Here is a 16407-nt window from a genome sequence, read left to right as displayed (position 1 = left end):
TCAAGGCCTGAGCAGTGCTGAGCACAGGGGCACAAGTACCTCCCTTGTCCTGCTGGCCACACTGCTCCTGAGCCAGCCCAGGATGCCATTGGCTCTGCTGCCCACACTGCTGGCTCATGTTCAGCTGCTATCTACCAGTAATGTTAGGAGACAGGCAAGTCATGCCCTTAATGATGTAATGCTAAGAAACACCAGTGTACTTGAAATATAACAGACAAATAGCTGTCTTGTGCCCTTGGCAGCCACCACTATATCCTCCTTCTTTATCAATTGCACAATGACTTTCTTCATCATTTACACAGTGGCTTTCTCTAATCTCTCCCCTTCGACCTTCAGTTGTCCTACTGAGAGCCTTGTCCAGCTGTGCCATTTGCAGATAAAAGGTGGTTACAATACAATAGAGCTGCTGTCCATTTGTTACAGCTACAGCTCATACCCATGGTTACAGCTGTGGAATCAATGCACCAAAAGGCATGGCAAGCAACAGTAGACAATAAGCAATACAGGAAAGGATTACAATAAGTAACAATAAACCCCAACAATTTCTGCAACCACACCCAGCACAAAGTAGCAGGTGTAACAGAATCTTTACTGATAGTAAACCGAAGCAATCTTATTAGGTGATCTGCTCAGCCATTCACCTGGCTTTCTCAAAAGGTAAATCAATCATGCAATAACAGAACCATAGAATCAACCAGGTTGGAAGAGACCTCCAAGATCAGCCAGTCCAACCTAGCACCCAGCCCTGGCCAATCAACCAGACCGTGGCACTAAGTGCCCCACCAGGCTTGGCTTCAACATCTCCAGGGACAGTGACTCCACCACCTCCCTGGGCAGCCCATTCCAATGCCAATCACTCTCTCTGACAACAACTTCCTCCTAACATCCAGCCTAGACCTGCCATGGCACAACTTGAGACTGTGTCTCCTTGTTCTGTTGCTGCTTGCCTGGCAGAAGAGCCCAACCCCATCTGGCTACAGCCTCCCTTCAGGTAGTTGCAGACAGCAAAGAGGTCTGCCCTGAGCCTCCTCTTCTCCAGGCTGAACAACCCCAGCTCCCTCATCCTCTCCTCACAGGGCTGTGCTCCAGGCCCCTCACCAGCTTTGTTGCCCTTCTCTGGACACCTTCCAGCACCTCAAGATCTCTCTTGAATTGAGGGGCCCAGAACTGGACACAGCACTCAAGGTGTGGCCTGAGCAGTGCTGAGCAGAGGGGCAGAATAACCTCCCTTGTCCTGCTGCCCACACTGCTCCTGAGCCAGCCCAGGATGCCATTGGCTCTGCTGCCCACCTGGGCACACTGCTTCCTCATCTTCAGCCTACTCTCTACCAGCACCCCCAGCTCCCTTTCTGCCTGGCTGCTCTCAGCCACTCTGTCCCCAGCCTGTAGTGCTGCTTGGGGTTGTTGTGGCCAAAGTGCAGAACCCTGCCCTTGGCCTTGTAAAATCTCATCCCATTGGCCTCTGCCCACCCATCCAGCCTGGCCAGGTCCCTCTGCAGGGCTCTCCTACCTTCCAACAGATCCACAGCTGCTCCTAGCTTGGTGTCATCTGCAAACTTACTGATGCTGGACTCAATCCCCTCATCCAGATCATCAATAGAGATATTGAACAGGACTGTGCCCAGCACTGATCCCTGGGGCACACCACCAGTGACAGCTGCCAACTGGATGTGGCACCATTCACCACCACTCTCTGGGCTCTGCCATCCAGCCAGTTCTTGATCCAGGACAGAGTGAATCTGTCCAAGCCATGAGCTGCCAGCTTGGCCAGGAGCTTCTTGTGGCAGACAGTGTCAAAGGCTTTGCTGAAGTCCAAGTAGACTCCATCCACAGCCTGCCCCACATTCCCCTGGCAGGAACCTGATAATAAAAGGAGATCAGGTTGGTGAGACAGGACCTGCCCTTCCTAAACCCATGCTGGCTGGGCCTGATCCCTTGACTATCCTGTAGGTGCTGTGTGATGGCTCTCAAGATGACCTGTTCCATGCCCTTGCCTGGCACTGAGGTCAGGCTGACAGCTCTGTAGTTTTCTGGCTCCTTTGTGTGGATGGGATCACATTGGCAGCTTCCAGTCTTCAGAGACCTCTCCAGTGAGCCAGGGCTGCTGATAAATGATGGAGAGCAGCTTGGCCAGTTCAGCTGCCAGCTCTCTCAGCACCCTAGGATGGATCCCATCCGGTCCCATGGACTTGTGAGGATAGAACAACTATGCAGAATCACTCAGGAGTAAAATAACTGGATTAGAATCATAGAATGTCAGGGGCTGGAAGGGACCTCCAGAACTCATCCAGTACAACCTCCCTGCCAGAGGAGGATCACCCAGAGCAGATCACACAGGAATGCATCCAGATGATTCTTGACTATCTCCAGAGAGGGAGATTCCACAGGCCCCCTGAGCAGCCTGTTCCAGGGCTCTGTCACCCTCACAGGGAAAAAAATTCTTCTGCAGGTTGACATAGAACCTCCTATGCCTCAGCTTCCACCCACTGCCCCCTTTCCTGGCACTGGGCGTCACCCAGCAGAGCCTGGCTCCAGCCTCCTGGCACTCACCCCTTACATATCTATGAACATGGATGAGGTCACCTCTCAGTCTCCTCTCCCAGCAGCTCAGCCCCAGCTCCCTCGGGCTCTCCTCAGAAGGAAGATGTTCAGCTTCCTTAGTCATCTTTGTGCCTCTGCATCAGACTCTCTCAAGCAGCTCCATGTCCTCCTTGAGCTGGGGGACTCAGAACTGGACACAATACTCCAGTTGAAGCCTCAGCAGGGAAGAGTAGAGAGAAGGGAGAACCTTCTTCAACCTACTAACCACAGCCCTTCCAGAATGCCCCAGAATGGCATTGGCCCTCCTGGCCACAAGAGCACACTGCTGCCATATAGCCATCCTTCCATCCACCAGGACTCCCAAGTCTTTCTTCCCTTCACTGCTCTCCATCAGGTCAGTCCCCAACCTATACTGATACTTGAGGTTGTTCTTTCCCAGGAGCACAACTCTCCCCTTGCCCCTGTCCAACTTCATTCAGTTTCTCCCTGCCCAACTCTCAGCCTGCCTAAGTCTCTCTGACTGGCAGCAGAACTCTCTGCTGTGGCAGCCACTCCACCCAGCTTGGTGTCATCAGCAAACTTGCTGACAGTGCACTCCATGCCCTCATCCAGGTCATTAATGAATGCACTGAACAATACTGGGCCCAGTACCAACCCCTGAGGGACGTGGAATAACAACATGGGTTTTACATCTCCCACCCAGTCTGCCTAGAAAGAGCTTAAGTTAAATCTTAGATAAAAATACCTACTAAGTTCTTACTCCCAGGACAAGCCTATCAGGCACAGATACTGCTGCCTTCAACAGTTGAACATGCAAATGCTACAGTTAGGCCCATGACTACATTTCAAAGCACAAAACCTCTTTCATGTACAAAGCAGATCTGTATCAACAGTCTGTGCTAGTTTGAAGCTAGCTAGAATATTTTGGTGAGAAGAATTAGATTACAGGCTGTGAAAATGAGCTATATTTGGATTAATATTGCTTGCTAGTATATAATGAAGGCATATTGTGCTAGTCTGAGCCTAGCTGGGATATTCTGGTGAGAATTAGATGCTAGGCTGGGAAAAGGAAACAATGGTGATGGCTGCTGCACTCATAGGCTTGCTGAGATGCATAAGAACAAGAATACAAACATAGATAACAGAGTTTGCTCTCTGGCTTTGGGTTGCACTTCTCTCTCTGCCTGTGTAACTAATCCTTCTGCTTCCTAACCCCCCTGGCCGACCCTCAAAACTCACCTTGAACATAAGGCAAAGTCTGGGGTAAGGTAGAGGAGTGGGAGAAGGTGGAAGGGTGGTTGGGAGCCCCTCCTGGGCACTCTGGTTTCTGGGAGGGCTGCTGTGTTTCTGTATTACTTTTTCACTTGCCTATTTCTGTCTCCAGCTGTATAGATTGTAAGTACCTGCTTGGATCTTGTGCTAAGCTGTGACTGTAGAGCTTCATTCAGTTTCCAGCAGCTGAGTCTAGTCTGGGTGCTTTTATTCACACGTGTGGGGGGGGGGGGGGGGGGGGGCAGATAACACCCAGACCATCACAGACTCATGCAGCCACCAGCAAATTTAACTTCAGAAAAGCACACCACGCTGCCTAGCAGTGCAGCGGCACTGTGCCAGTAACCGGCACATTGAGGGTTAAACTTCCTCTCCAAACTTGTGTAAGGAATACAAATATAGGAACCTTGCATATTCTGTTAGGAACAAACAGTAATTAAACAGAGTGCTCCTTTCTTCACTGCATACAGAAATAGAGCAGTATTTACAGCTGTCAAAGCCTCTGGGCTTCTCACACTGTTTTGCAGGAATTCAAATTCTTCAGGCTGAGGAGTTGTTATGCAGTAGTTCAGAAGAGCTTCTGAAGAGGGGCAGGTTTGCCTGCTTAAATCAAGCCCAGTGTGCCTTAGATGGAAATAGACACCCCTTTCACCTGAGCATCCCCTGGTGTGGGGTGGGACAGATGTTTGAAGGTATTGCACACAAGTCAGTATTGCACACAAGTCAGTATTGCTCATTTCCATATCTGAAGCTTCTTCCATCAGGGGGGATATGTCCCAGTTGGTTGTTCTTGTCTTGATTGCAGTTACAAGTTGTTCATAGCATCTGGTAGGGTCTGCTTACTTCTCATTCAAGGTTACCTGTGCATTTCTGTAAAGGGTTAACCCTCCTGGGGGAGTGGTCTTGACCCCTTTCCTGGGATGGGTCCAAACACTACCAGGTGTGGTGCTTAGCCCATTCCCACTGCCTAAGACAGAAAGCAGCAAGCTTTGGATAGGGTGTTCTGTGCTCCTCTGGCAGAGCAGTGTGGCTGCAGCACCCACTAAAGCCCTCCCCTCTTTGGTGTCACATACCTGTGGGGTGCTGCCACTCTGCTGCCATTCTGAGTAAAGAAGCAGTGGTTTAAAAACTGTGAGTCACTTGAACAGCTCCCATGAGCTCCTGAAGGTTGGTTTTCTTTTAGGTTTGCTGTGGTTAACATCACAGTGCAGAACATCATCTACTGGTGTTCTATTCAGCAGTGCACTTGCCCATTCTAAAGCACAGTTAATACTATCTTAAGGTGTAAAGGGTTAAGCCTCTGTCACAGAGGGGATTCTGCTGCCCACGCCAATTGTGGCAGAGGGGAGAAATTAATTGGGGCAAGAGGGTATTCTGTGAAAATAGGTATTTATTAACTTCAATATTCTGAACTCTCACTGCCCCCAACCACTGTACTTAATATTAAAAGGATCTGCACGGTTATGAAAGACATTCTAGGATTAATACCAAACCATAACTTATTAACAACTAGCAAACAATTGAAACTATAAACAGAGAGAGGAGTTTCCCCGTGGCAAATACCACCTGGGGTCGATATGCTGCTTGCCCAGCAGGTGGGCTGAAGCTCTTTCTGCTCTATGGCAGGAGGCAATAGAAATTACAGAGGCATTAAAGCTTTTACTTACAAATTCTTATTAATTATCAATCACCCTCTGGGGCTATGGCACAGCCTATGCCAGTGTCCAAACTTCAGGGGAGTCTTTGCCTGTGGACTTTGAGGCTGGAATCCTCCTGGCTTCAGGGAAAGGGAGAATCTTCCTGGCTTCTGGGGAAATGACAATCTCTGACCTGGTTCTCCTGGCAAAGGATTCAATCTCTGCCTTGGTGCTGCTGGCTTCTTCTGGATGCTCTGTCCAGGGATTCTTAGGCAGGACCTCAGGTGCCAAAGGAGTACGATGCCATGCAGTCTGAGTGCGGTCTCACACTGGCTACAGAGGCCGATCGCATGCAGACAAGTGGAGTCTGCTCCTGGTAACTCAGCAGTTACCAGGAGCGTGTACCAGGCAATGTACCAGGTACACAGTGGTGTGTACCAGGCAATGATACGGCAGCAGGCGTGCAATAGGGTGCACGGCTGCACGGGAGGCTGAGCTCCATAGAGAATAGCAGGCAATACAGGGTCTGGGCCTGATAACTCACCACAGTGGCATGCAGGTGTGCACAGCTGGCTGGGAGCCCATGGGAGATTCTGTCTCCATGAATAGATGTGCTGCAGGTGGGCACCCAGGCAGGCATAAACAAGAAGCAGTGCTGGTGAGTCTAAGCCTAAGAATGAGCAAGTATGTGAGTGAGGGGGGGAGCCTGAGCACTTTGTTTACCTGTGTACCCCTATTTATTAAATGTGGGCCGAGATTAATGGCCCCTTGGTCACTAGAATGTCCTACCAGGTTGGCAGTCAGCCAAACCTTACCATAATAGGCAAGAGCCATGGGCCTGGACCTCCCAGTGTGGGAATCACAGGGGCCTTACACTAGGCAGGCACAAGCTGGGTGTGGGGGGGCTTACACAACCACCTTACACAATCAGGGGTCCTGGGCTGGCCAGGCTTTATGGCACCAGGCCTATTGTGCCCCTTTGTGCTTGTTATGTGTTTACCTCTGGTTATGGGCAGAAAAACATGTCCAGGCAGGGCAAGGCATGTGTAAGCCTATTTTCATGCCTATGGGCCCTCCACAACACCCTCCTGGGGGAGTGGTCTTGATCCTGACCCCAGGCCCTCCTGCCGCCTCCCCGGGGCTGGGTCTGAACACTACCAGGTGTAGTGGTTTGCCCACTCCCACTGCCTGCCTAAGACCCCATATAAAAGCCGAGGAACTTCCTGCTTCTCTCTCTCTCGCCCTGCCTCCTGCTTGCCAGCATCACCATTCCTGTTTCCTGCTGCTATATGTTTCACCACGTGGCCATACCCCACGAGACAGACAAACCATTGCCATCAATCTGCTTGTATTGACATATTCTGTATCTTGTTTTCCCTTCCCTATACCTTTTGTAACTCCTCTACCTCGTATACCTTTTATTTATTGTTAAACTTCTTCTTTAACTTCGAAATCGCAGTGAGATTGTATTTGGCCACGTGGTAAAACGAAGCGGAACAGGAAGGTGATGGTGTCAGGCAGGGAGGAAGGGCAAGAGCAACAGGAAGTTCCCCTGCTTTTATACGGCTCTTAAGCAGTGAGAGTGGGCTAACCACCACACCTGGTAGTGTTTGGACCCACCCCCGGGGAGGGGTCAGGACCACCTGGGGTCAGGGTCAAGGCCACTCCCCCAGGAGGGTTAACCCTTTACAATTATCCCCTAGAGCAAGGGGAAAAGGAAGACACTGTGAAAATAGAAGTTAGCATCTTAGCTATTGGGGTGTGCAGTGCTTTATCAACTTTCGCCTCTGAAAATCTGCCCTCTGGCAAAATGATTCTGCACCATGCACAGCCTGTGCAAGTCAGCAGCTACTCAGAAGGCACTCGATACGTTGGCAGCATAATCATTTCCATCCCTGAGTTTTCTCCTTTTGTTCCTCTGGGGAAGTAGTGCGCTAGGGGCTCGTCGGGCTCTGCCTTAGCTGGTGAAAGTGTCAGGCTGTGCTGAAAGGTGTTCCACCAGTGATTTCTTTTGCATCCTGCTGTGCTTTGATCTCTTCCTGTAAAGGAGAAGATCTAACAGAGGAAACTTTCGAAGATGATAGATGAATTTTACTAATCCACTTCTCTTATTCTTAAGAAGAATGCCTGTCCTTATCAGTGAGGTGTGGTGGAGTAGCTCTGGAATGTCTCGGATGATCTGCATTGTAAACTGCAGCATTGATGTTACAAAATGTTTCCTTAGCACACTTTGAAATACTGTTGTAAACCTGCTGGAAGAAATGAATAAAGATGCTTCTTTGTTAGGCAGGAATAAAGATGCTTCTTTGTTAGGCATGCTCTGTTGCATTTGCTCACCGAAATGTAGAGCTCATTTGTAAGAGAGCACCACAGTGATAAATATTTGCTGTCCTTATTGGTGTTAATTGCCTTCCTTTAATTTCATGTTGTTGGAGTTCACTGAAACAGTCAATGCCATTCAAACAGCATACAGATTGCAAACATCATGTAGTGCTGGAGCAAATGGTTCAAGTCTTGTAAGATCATCTGGGTTGGGGCAATCCCAAACATAAAGCCAGACTGGGCAGTAAGAGGCTGGAGAGCAGCCCTGAGGAGAGGGACTTGGGGGTGCTGGTGTACAAGAACCTCAACAGGAGCCAGCAGTGTGCACTTGCAGCCTGGAGAGCAAACAGATACTGGACTGCATCAGGAGAAATGTGGCCAACAGGGCTAGGGAGGTGATTCTCCCTCTCTATTCTGCTCTGCTGAGACTCCACCTGGAGTACTGCATCCACCTCTGGAGCTCACATTACAAGAAGGATGAGGAGATGCTGGAGTGTGTCCAGAGCAGGGCCAAGAGGATGCTCAGAGGCTGCAGCAGCTCTGCTGTGAGCACAGACTGAAAGAGTTGGGGCTGTGCAGGCTGCAGAAGAGGAGGCTCCCAGGTGACCTTCTTGTGGCCTGCCAGGATCTGAAGGGGACTACAAAAATCTGGGGAGGGACTTTTCAGGCTCTGAGAGAGTGCCAGGGCTAGGGGGAATGGAGCAGAGCTGGAGGTGGGGAGGTTCAGGCTGGACAGGAGGAGGAAGCTGTTGAACATGAGAGTGGTGAGAGGCTGGAATGGGTTGCCCAGGGAGGTGGTTGAGGCCCCATGGCTGGAGGTGTTTCAGGCCAGGCTGGCTGAGGCTGTGTGCAGCCTGCTCTAGGGTAGGGTGTCCCTCCCCATGGCTGGGGTGTTGGAACTAGATGATCCTTGTGGTTTTCCAACCTTGACTGACTCTGTGATTCTATGATTCTAAGATGTTAAAAAGTGTTGTAACTGCAGGAACCATTGTGACAGTAAGCAGTGCAGTGAATACTGTTTGCAGATTTAGGGGCAAAAAGATGTGACATCTGCTAGGAAGGAAGGAGTGACTCTCCTTGTCCCTGCGTGAAGTTTGCACTTAGATCACCCAGAAGAGGTCAGTAAAGTTACTGCAGTTGCTCAAAAGTTCATCCAGCTTAAGTTTGCTCAAGGTCTCTTTCATTTGTTGAACTCCTCAGGCTCTGCAAAACCCTACTTGTGGAAAGTTGCCAGCAGTGCTTAGGATTATAAAAGGTATTCACTAGGTCTGATTATGTTTTATCTCTTTTCCTGACAATAGCCTTGGGCCAGATAATGCTGTATGTTGATGGCATGAATGGAGTAATAAATCATAACGAGACAATCCAATGGCTGTACACACTTATTGGCTCAAAGGTAAGACACTCTCCAGAGTTCTCTGTTTGTTTGTTTTTATGTTCTTTCAATGCATTTTATTTGTATTATATATGCAATTAGAATGTAAACAGACCCTGTGGGTACATAAAACTACAAGGAAATCAGGGCTCACTGAGCTGTTACTACTTCTCTGCTATTTTCACACTGTTTTGGCTCTTGGCACATATTCTGCCTTAAAAGCCGAGGCACAAAATATGCCTGTGTTGCTGTCTGTGCTGCCTCTGCAGCTGACAGTGGAGAAGTTACTTTAGGCTTGGAGCTGCATTTCCCAAGACGTTCTTGGAAACCACCTTTTGCACTTTGGGTTTCTTTCTGGCCCCTTTCTGGTCTATGAATCCTTTGCTGCAGTTTGCTGAGCACAGGGAGGACAATTCAGAGTGGCTTAGAGTCCATCCTTAGCCTAGACTAGAGTGTTTCAGTTGGGAGGGATCCATAGTGGTCGTTTAGTCCAACTGCCTGGTCAATTCAAGACTGACCTAGTTAAAGCATGTTATTAAGGGCTTTGTCCAAATGCTTCTTAACACCAACAGCTACAGGATGTTGCTAATCTCTCTAGGAAGCCTCTTGCAGTATTTGATCAGTCCCTCAGTAAATAAATGCTGCCTAATGCCAATTACTGTTGCAGCTGAAGAGTCCTAGCATACAAAGTCTGGTACTTGGCTACAGGGGATTCTTTCCTGTTCCTGACATACAAGGAGACAAAGCTGATGGCCAGGATCTAAACCACTTGGGACAGCCTTCTACAGTGGAGCAGTGATAGATATAAACCATACAACCCACTTTTAAAGGCCATCTATTTCTTGGAAGCTGTAAATGAAGCAGAGCAGAGACTCTGCTGGCATGCCATCCAGAAGGGCCCTAGTGTAGGACAATCACAACTACACCAGTCTCCAGTCTCTTAGCTCTTGAACTGGTATGGCCTGCAGGGACTGCTGCTGCCCTTGCAATGTGGGCCTGCTTAGAGTAAATCCGTTGCAGACAATACCCAGAACACAGTATGTTAACAGCCCAAAAGCTGTTCAAATTGGTGGAGTTGAGTCCTCAGCTAGAAATCTCCAAGAACTCTTCCTCAAGTGGCTGAGCTGCAGAAAGTTGCCCTTGGGTGCTGTAGTGACATACAGACGCTGCTGCTCTCTCTTTGTCCTGATAGCTTTCATAACAGAAGTTCAAAAGGAGCCTGATGTCCATGGGACCTTTTTTTGCCACTACAGATCTTCTTCCACAGTATGCAAACCTCAGTGCTGCAGCAGCTGATCAAGTCAATGAGCAGATGCTGCAGTATTGACAGAACTGACTTACCTTGACACAGCTGTACTGGTAGATACATCTTATGGTTATTGAATCCAGGGTGTGTTTTATGACTGGGAGGAAATTAGGAGAAACTTTTCCCCTATGTGAAATATTCCACTGATACCTGGGTGTAATGCTGGGCAGTTTACCCTCTTGAAACAGGGATTGGTAGTCACATTTGGAAAGGTGATACAAGGTAAGAGAGGAATGGTTTGCTTGGTAAAGAGCCTCATTTTCTGCAAGACAGAGAAAGAGACAAGCAGTAATTATTTTAATTCTTTAATGCAAGTAATTGATGTGGGATGGGGGAGAAGCACAACTGTATTGCTACGCTGCAGATTAAATGTTGTCAAGATTTTCTTGACCAGAGTTCTTCCAGGGTCCTTAAACTCCTTTCTCCCTCCCCCACTGCCAGCTCAAGTGATTATCTCCCTGTTCTGGCTTGGTTCCTGCAGCTGAGGAATGCAGGCAATGTGCTTTGAACACTTTGGTTTCAAATAGCATCAAAGTTGCTTTTTCATTACTCTTTGACTGCCTTGGAAGAGGTCTAAGTCCCTGTCTGTGTGCTAGAAGTCAACCAAAGTTATAGCAGGGTTATTGTTGGAGGGTGGTGGAACAACTACTTCATGCTCTTAAAGGTGGTTTTGACTTGCTGTGAAAAATGAAGCCCTCGAATACGCAATGCACATTCAGTCCAGTTTGCAGCTGTGTTTTGCTAGTGTCTTCTCTGCAGCAAAGATGGTAGAAAATACATCAACACTGCTGAGCAAAAAAAGGAATAGTGGAATTCCTAATTGGTCTTGGGACAAATCCCTTTAATAGGATGCAGAAGTAGAGTCGCTTAGCTGCCAAAACTCAGACATGTCGTTTCTCGCCTTCTCACAGGCTCTGACCAGGTTTAATATACTCAACAGTGGAGGTTGTTGAATCTTTTCCATTGTTCTTTTGGTTGTTGTTTTCGTTTGTTTCTTTGGTGGTGTTTTTTTCCTCCTCATATTCTGTAATGGTTTTGACCTTGACTGTTAAATGCCTGTATTGCATGTGCTTGTCTACTACTGCACATGCTTCAGTAGAGGACTGAAAGTCTGACACATGCAGCACTACAACCGCTATAATGTTGGTACCCAAGATCACACTATGCACCTAGCAATACTTCTGCACGAGGATGGAGGAAGGGAGCAGGAAATAAAGTTTGATTTTAATTAGAAAAAGGACTACAAGGGCGTTACTGAAAGCCTGCTTAGATTGTTATCATTATATTCCCTGCTGTTGCTAGCTCTCCTTCAGTTTCACCCCTCTGAGCATCAATGAATGCTTATGCGGATGGAGTATTGGAAGGTGTCTAAATTTGCTCTTAATAAAGTTACTGGGAATATTCCAACAGCATGACAGCACTGATGCTGTGTTCAGTTTTGGGCTCCCCAGTTGAAGAGGGACAGGGATCTGCTGGAGAGGGTCCAGTGGAGGGCTAGGAGGATGATGAGGGGACTGGAGGGCATGGCTGATGAGGAGAGGCTGAGAGACCTGGGGCTGCTTAGTCTGGAGAAGAGAAGACTGAGAGGGGATTTGATAAATGTTTATAAGTATCTGAAGGCTGCCAGGAGTGGGGGGGACAGGCTCTGCTCACTGCTCCCTGGGATAGGACAAGGAGCAATGGGTGTAAGTTACAACAAAAGAAGTTCTGCCTCAACACAAGGGGGAACTTCTTTCCTGTAAGGGTCCCAGAGCACTGGCACAGGCTGCCCAGAGAGGTTGTGGAGTCTCCTTCCCTGGAGACTTTCAGGGCCTGTCTGGATGTGTTCTTCTGTGATCTGTGTTAGATAGGACTGTCCTGCTCTGGCAGGGGAGTTGGACTGGATGATCTCCTTGGGTCCCTTCCAGCCCTTGACATCTTGTGATCCTGTGATGCTGCTGCTGCCCTTATATGGTGCAAAAGGCAGCAGTGGTGTCAGGGTGAGGAACTGAAAAGCAGGAAGAGAGTTAATCTTAGATGACTTATTTGTTAGTGAACAGTTTCACACTGGTATATTTAAGCTCTAGTTGGAAAACTGAAGTTGGCATTATCTTTCTTCTGCCATGCTGTTTAAAGAGGGGAGAGTTAGCAGCACATCCCAGACTCTTAGAGCAACTGCCAGTCCTTTGCAAGGAACATTCAACCATATGTGATCACACCAGTGTTTGTCATTGGCCTTTTCATGGGCTGGCTATAGGCTGCTTTCAAATCAATAGCTAATGCTCATCTGGCATAAAAATTGTAGAGCATAGTCTGGTTGATTGTCTAGGGCTGGGTGCTAGGTTGGACTGAATGAGCTTGGAGCTCTCTTCCAACCTGCTTGATTCTACGATTCTATGGCTCTATATAAGCTGGAAATAAATAGGGAATAGCTGTGCCAACTGAGGGTTCTTGTGTGGTTAATAGCATTCAAGAAAGATAGTTTGCTTTTTAGAAGGCAAGACTAGCAGTCAATGGGGGTGAGCTAAGAGTGCATTCAGAGCTGTTCATTGTTTTTTATAAGGTGGCTAAACTAACCTGTCAAGTTTTTGACCTTGACTGATCGCATTGTGCACTTAGGCAGGTGTAAACATTTCTTGTTGCAAAGAAAAGAAAGGCAGGGGAAAAGATAAAAGCAAGAGGTATGCTAGAATTAAACAGGGAGAAAAACACCCCAGGAATCAGTGCTAGCCTTTGGAATTGCCTTGGCCTCTCTTACTACGGCAGTTCAGTGTCACAGATCTGTTATCACTCATGCCTGTGAGCAGATTGCTGTGCCTCAGTCCATAGCTATTGATGATGTTATGAATGCACACACATTTCAGCCTCAGAGCATCTGGGGAATGACTCTTCCCCACTTTCTCGGTGTTTCAGCCAGCTACATGTTCCTGCTACTGGACTTGGAATTCAGTTTTTGCATTGCATACAAGCTGTATTTTTCAGCCTGGCACTGCAGAGCCCTGTGGAACGCTGTGGTAGATCACCTACAGGTAGTCTCTAACAATGATGGCAAGGGCTGCTGGAAAATTTTTCTTACCCAAAACAAGGGACACCAGGTTAAAGACATACATGCACTAAGCTGTATTAAATCCTTATAATGTATTATTCATCTGTTAGTATGTGTGAAGTAAGATATCTGTTATCTTTCATAGGCATTGGTATTCCTCTTGACCTAGGAATAGAAAGATCATGTGCTGGTTTGGGCCTAGCTGGGATATTCTGGTGAGAAGAATTAGATGCTAGGCTGGGAAAAGGAACCAGTGGTGATGGCTGCTGCACTCATAGGCTTGCTGAGATGGATAAGAACAGGAACACAAACACAGATAACAGAGTTGCTCTCTGCGCTCTGGGGCTGCATGAACTTCTCTAACCTAACTTGCTGCCTGACTCATCCTTCTGCTTCCTAACCCCCCTGGTCAATCCTCCAAACTCACCTTGAACGTAAGGCAAAGTCTGGGGTAAGGTAAAGGGTTGGGGAGAAGGTGGAAGGGTGGTTGGGAGCCCCTCCTGGGCACTCTGGTTTCTGGGAGGGCTGTTGTGTTTCTGTGTTACTTTTTCACTTGTCTGTCTCTCTGTAGCTGTAAATGCTGTAAATACCTGCTTGGATCTTGTGCTAAGCTCTAAGTATAAAGCTCCATTCAATTTCCAGCCATCTGAGTCTAGTCTGGGTGATTTTGGAGGGGCAGGGAACACCCAAACCATCACAGACCACAATACTGCAGCAGTGCCTTACTCTTTCCAGGGCTGGCTGCGGAGTGGTTGCAAACTGTCCGGTTCTGAACCATGCCTCTTGGAAAAAGCCCAGGTGTTTATGGAGAAGCAAACGTTTCTTTGCATGACAAATCCACATGCTTTTGCCATTCCACCTTGATCTTCAAAGGCACGTTTGAGGCATAAAGTAGTCCCAAACCTCAGTCTTGTTTCACCTTTTCTTCCCCTCAATTCCTGACTGCTACTGCTAATGAGTATTTTTTCCCATTTGATGATCCAGGCTACTCTAATTTCCCTCAGGGGAGCTGAAGCCCCTTTCTGGCATTGTTTTCAGTGGAAAGTAATCCATTTTCAAAGTGGGGCTGGGTAACTTCAGAAAACAGACTGGAATGCTGGGCCCAGGCTGGTATAAGAAGGATGATTAAAGATTCCTATCTCACATCTTGTTCTAATTTTTTTTTCTACTATGCTTCTGTCTGGGTCTGAGATTCCAAAGCTAAATACAAACTGTAGCTAGTGAGTTGTTCCCTCTGCCTCGTGGGAATCTTTTGCTTCTTTTGGCATTGGAGTGTTGCCTTTTTGAACATTTTAAAGCATAATTCAATGCAAAAGAAAAAAAATATTTCAAAGTGAAAATAAAAGAAAAAAAGGGGAAAACCCCACAACATTTAAACAGAATTTAGTTGTAGTGGGGGAACGTCCATGGTAATTTCCAGAGAGATAACTTTCTGATCTTTTGAGCAGGAGGTTGTGATGTGGAACTGTCCTGTGCTTCTTTCATAACATCTTCAGAAGATGGTCTAGGAAAGAATCATAGAGTCATAGAATCAACCAGGTTGAAAGAGACCTCCAAGCTCATCCAGCCCAAGCTAGCACCCAGCCCTATCCAGTGAACCAGACCATGGCACTAAGTGCCCCAGCCAGGCTTTGCTTCAACACCTCCAGACACAGTGACTCCACCACCTCCCTGGGCAGCCCATTCCAATGCCAATCACTCTCTCTGCCAACAACTTCCTCCTAACATCCAGCCTAGACCTCCCCTGGCACAACTTGAGGCTGTGTCCCCTTGTTCTGTTGCTGGGTGCCTGGCAGCAGAGCCCAACCTTACCTGGCTACAGCCTCCCTTCAGGTAGCTGTAGACAGCAGTAGCTGGCCAGCTAAAAGATTTGAGCATCCAAGAAAAACTGTGCAGCCTGGGGGGTTGCTCTGATGAATTCTGTATCTTGTCCTCTTCTCAGTGTCCTGCCTGAATGGCTAACAAAGAGTCTTGCAGTCTGCGAGAAGCTAGCGCAGCAGCTGTATACCCTGCACCGTCTCTCTTACCTTGAGTCGCTGCTCTGATACGCCTGCTTTCCTTTCTCTTCAGGTCTAGCCCAGGTAGAAATGTCAGTTAGATACCAATGTTATGGGCTCTTGGGCTCCTTTGCTTCCTAGATGAGTTCAGAGCAAAGCTGAGGTCTCATGCCCTTAAGTCCTAAGATTAGTGCAGTCTCACCTGTGGGCTGCCCTGTGCTCAAAATCTTGAGCTGTGGTGAACAGCTACAACTGTTCTGAGTTCAGTGAAACTCTGAACATTCATGACAGCTTAGGAGATAGCTCTCAAGTTTCATTTGCTGTGCATTTGGCCATAGAACTATAGTTATGGAAATGATTGTGTGAGGGAGAAACAAACCCCCTGGGTTTAGAGAAACTTACTTTCTTCTGCCTCTCACGGCCTTGAGCCAGTGCTCACCCAGGTCATTGCGGAGCTTTCCTCCTCTTCCATTCAAAAGTTGGAACAGGACTATTGCATTAACAGAGTTTATTTTGTAATGTGTTTAATTACTGCTTTGAAGATAAGGATCAGGATGTTGCAATAAATATGAAAGAGGATATGCCAGCCAGTGTAGACTATGTTATGTACTCTCTTTGGTCTGTCCAGCTCAGCAGACAGACTGCTGTGAGTGCTGCTCTTCATTACCAACCATATTTGTAGGTGGGTTTCAAAGTCAATCCATCAAACATGAGAGTATGCAGTAGTCCTGTCCTGCAGTAGCTGAGTATTTTGAAGGAATGAGTACCCATTTTTTATGTGTATAAATTGAACTCCTGTAGATTAGAGTGACAGTAGACAACATGTGTGTCATATCAGAGATCTGATTTCAACTTGTTTGAAGCAGACAATGAGAAAATGTGATTAACTGCCAGTGTGATGGTTTGAGAGTTACCTGCCCTCCCCACATTTG

General features: G+C 47.6%; 1 protein-coding gene across 11 annotated transcripts in view; it reads left to right on the top strand.

Annotated features, from left to right (window-relative positions):
• Positions 1 to 16407, top strand: part of FHOD3 (formin homology 2 domain containing 3) — a 415781-nt gene that overhangs the window by 214085 nt on the left and 185289 nt on the right. For all 11 annotated transcript variants that reach the window (XM_064160772.1, XM_064160770.1, XM_064160768.1 and 8 more), the window contains exon 6: positions 9074 to 9168. In XM_064160772.1, coding sequence (XP_064016842.1) covers positions 9074 to 9168 — 95 coding nt within the window. The remainder of the gene's footprint in view (positions 1 to 9073; positions 9169 to 16407) is intronic.

The sequence above is a fragment of the Pogoniulus pusillus genome, chromosome 21 (genome assembly GCF_015220805.1).
Source record: "Pogoniulus pusillus isolate bPogPus1 chromosome 21, bPogPus1.pri, whole genome shotgun sequence".
NCBI classification, from domain to species: domain Eukaryota; kingdom Metazoa; phylum Chordata; class Aves; order Piciformes; family Lybiidae; genus Pogoniulus; species Pogoniulus pusillus.
The sequence above is the reverse complement of the archived record's forward strand: the minus strand, read 5'-3'. Positions and strand labels throughout refer to the sequence as shown.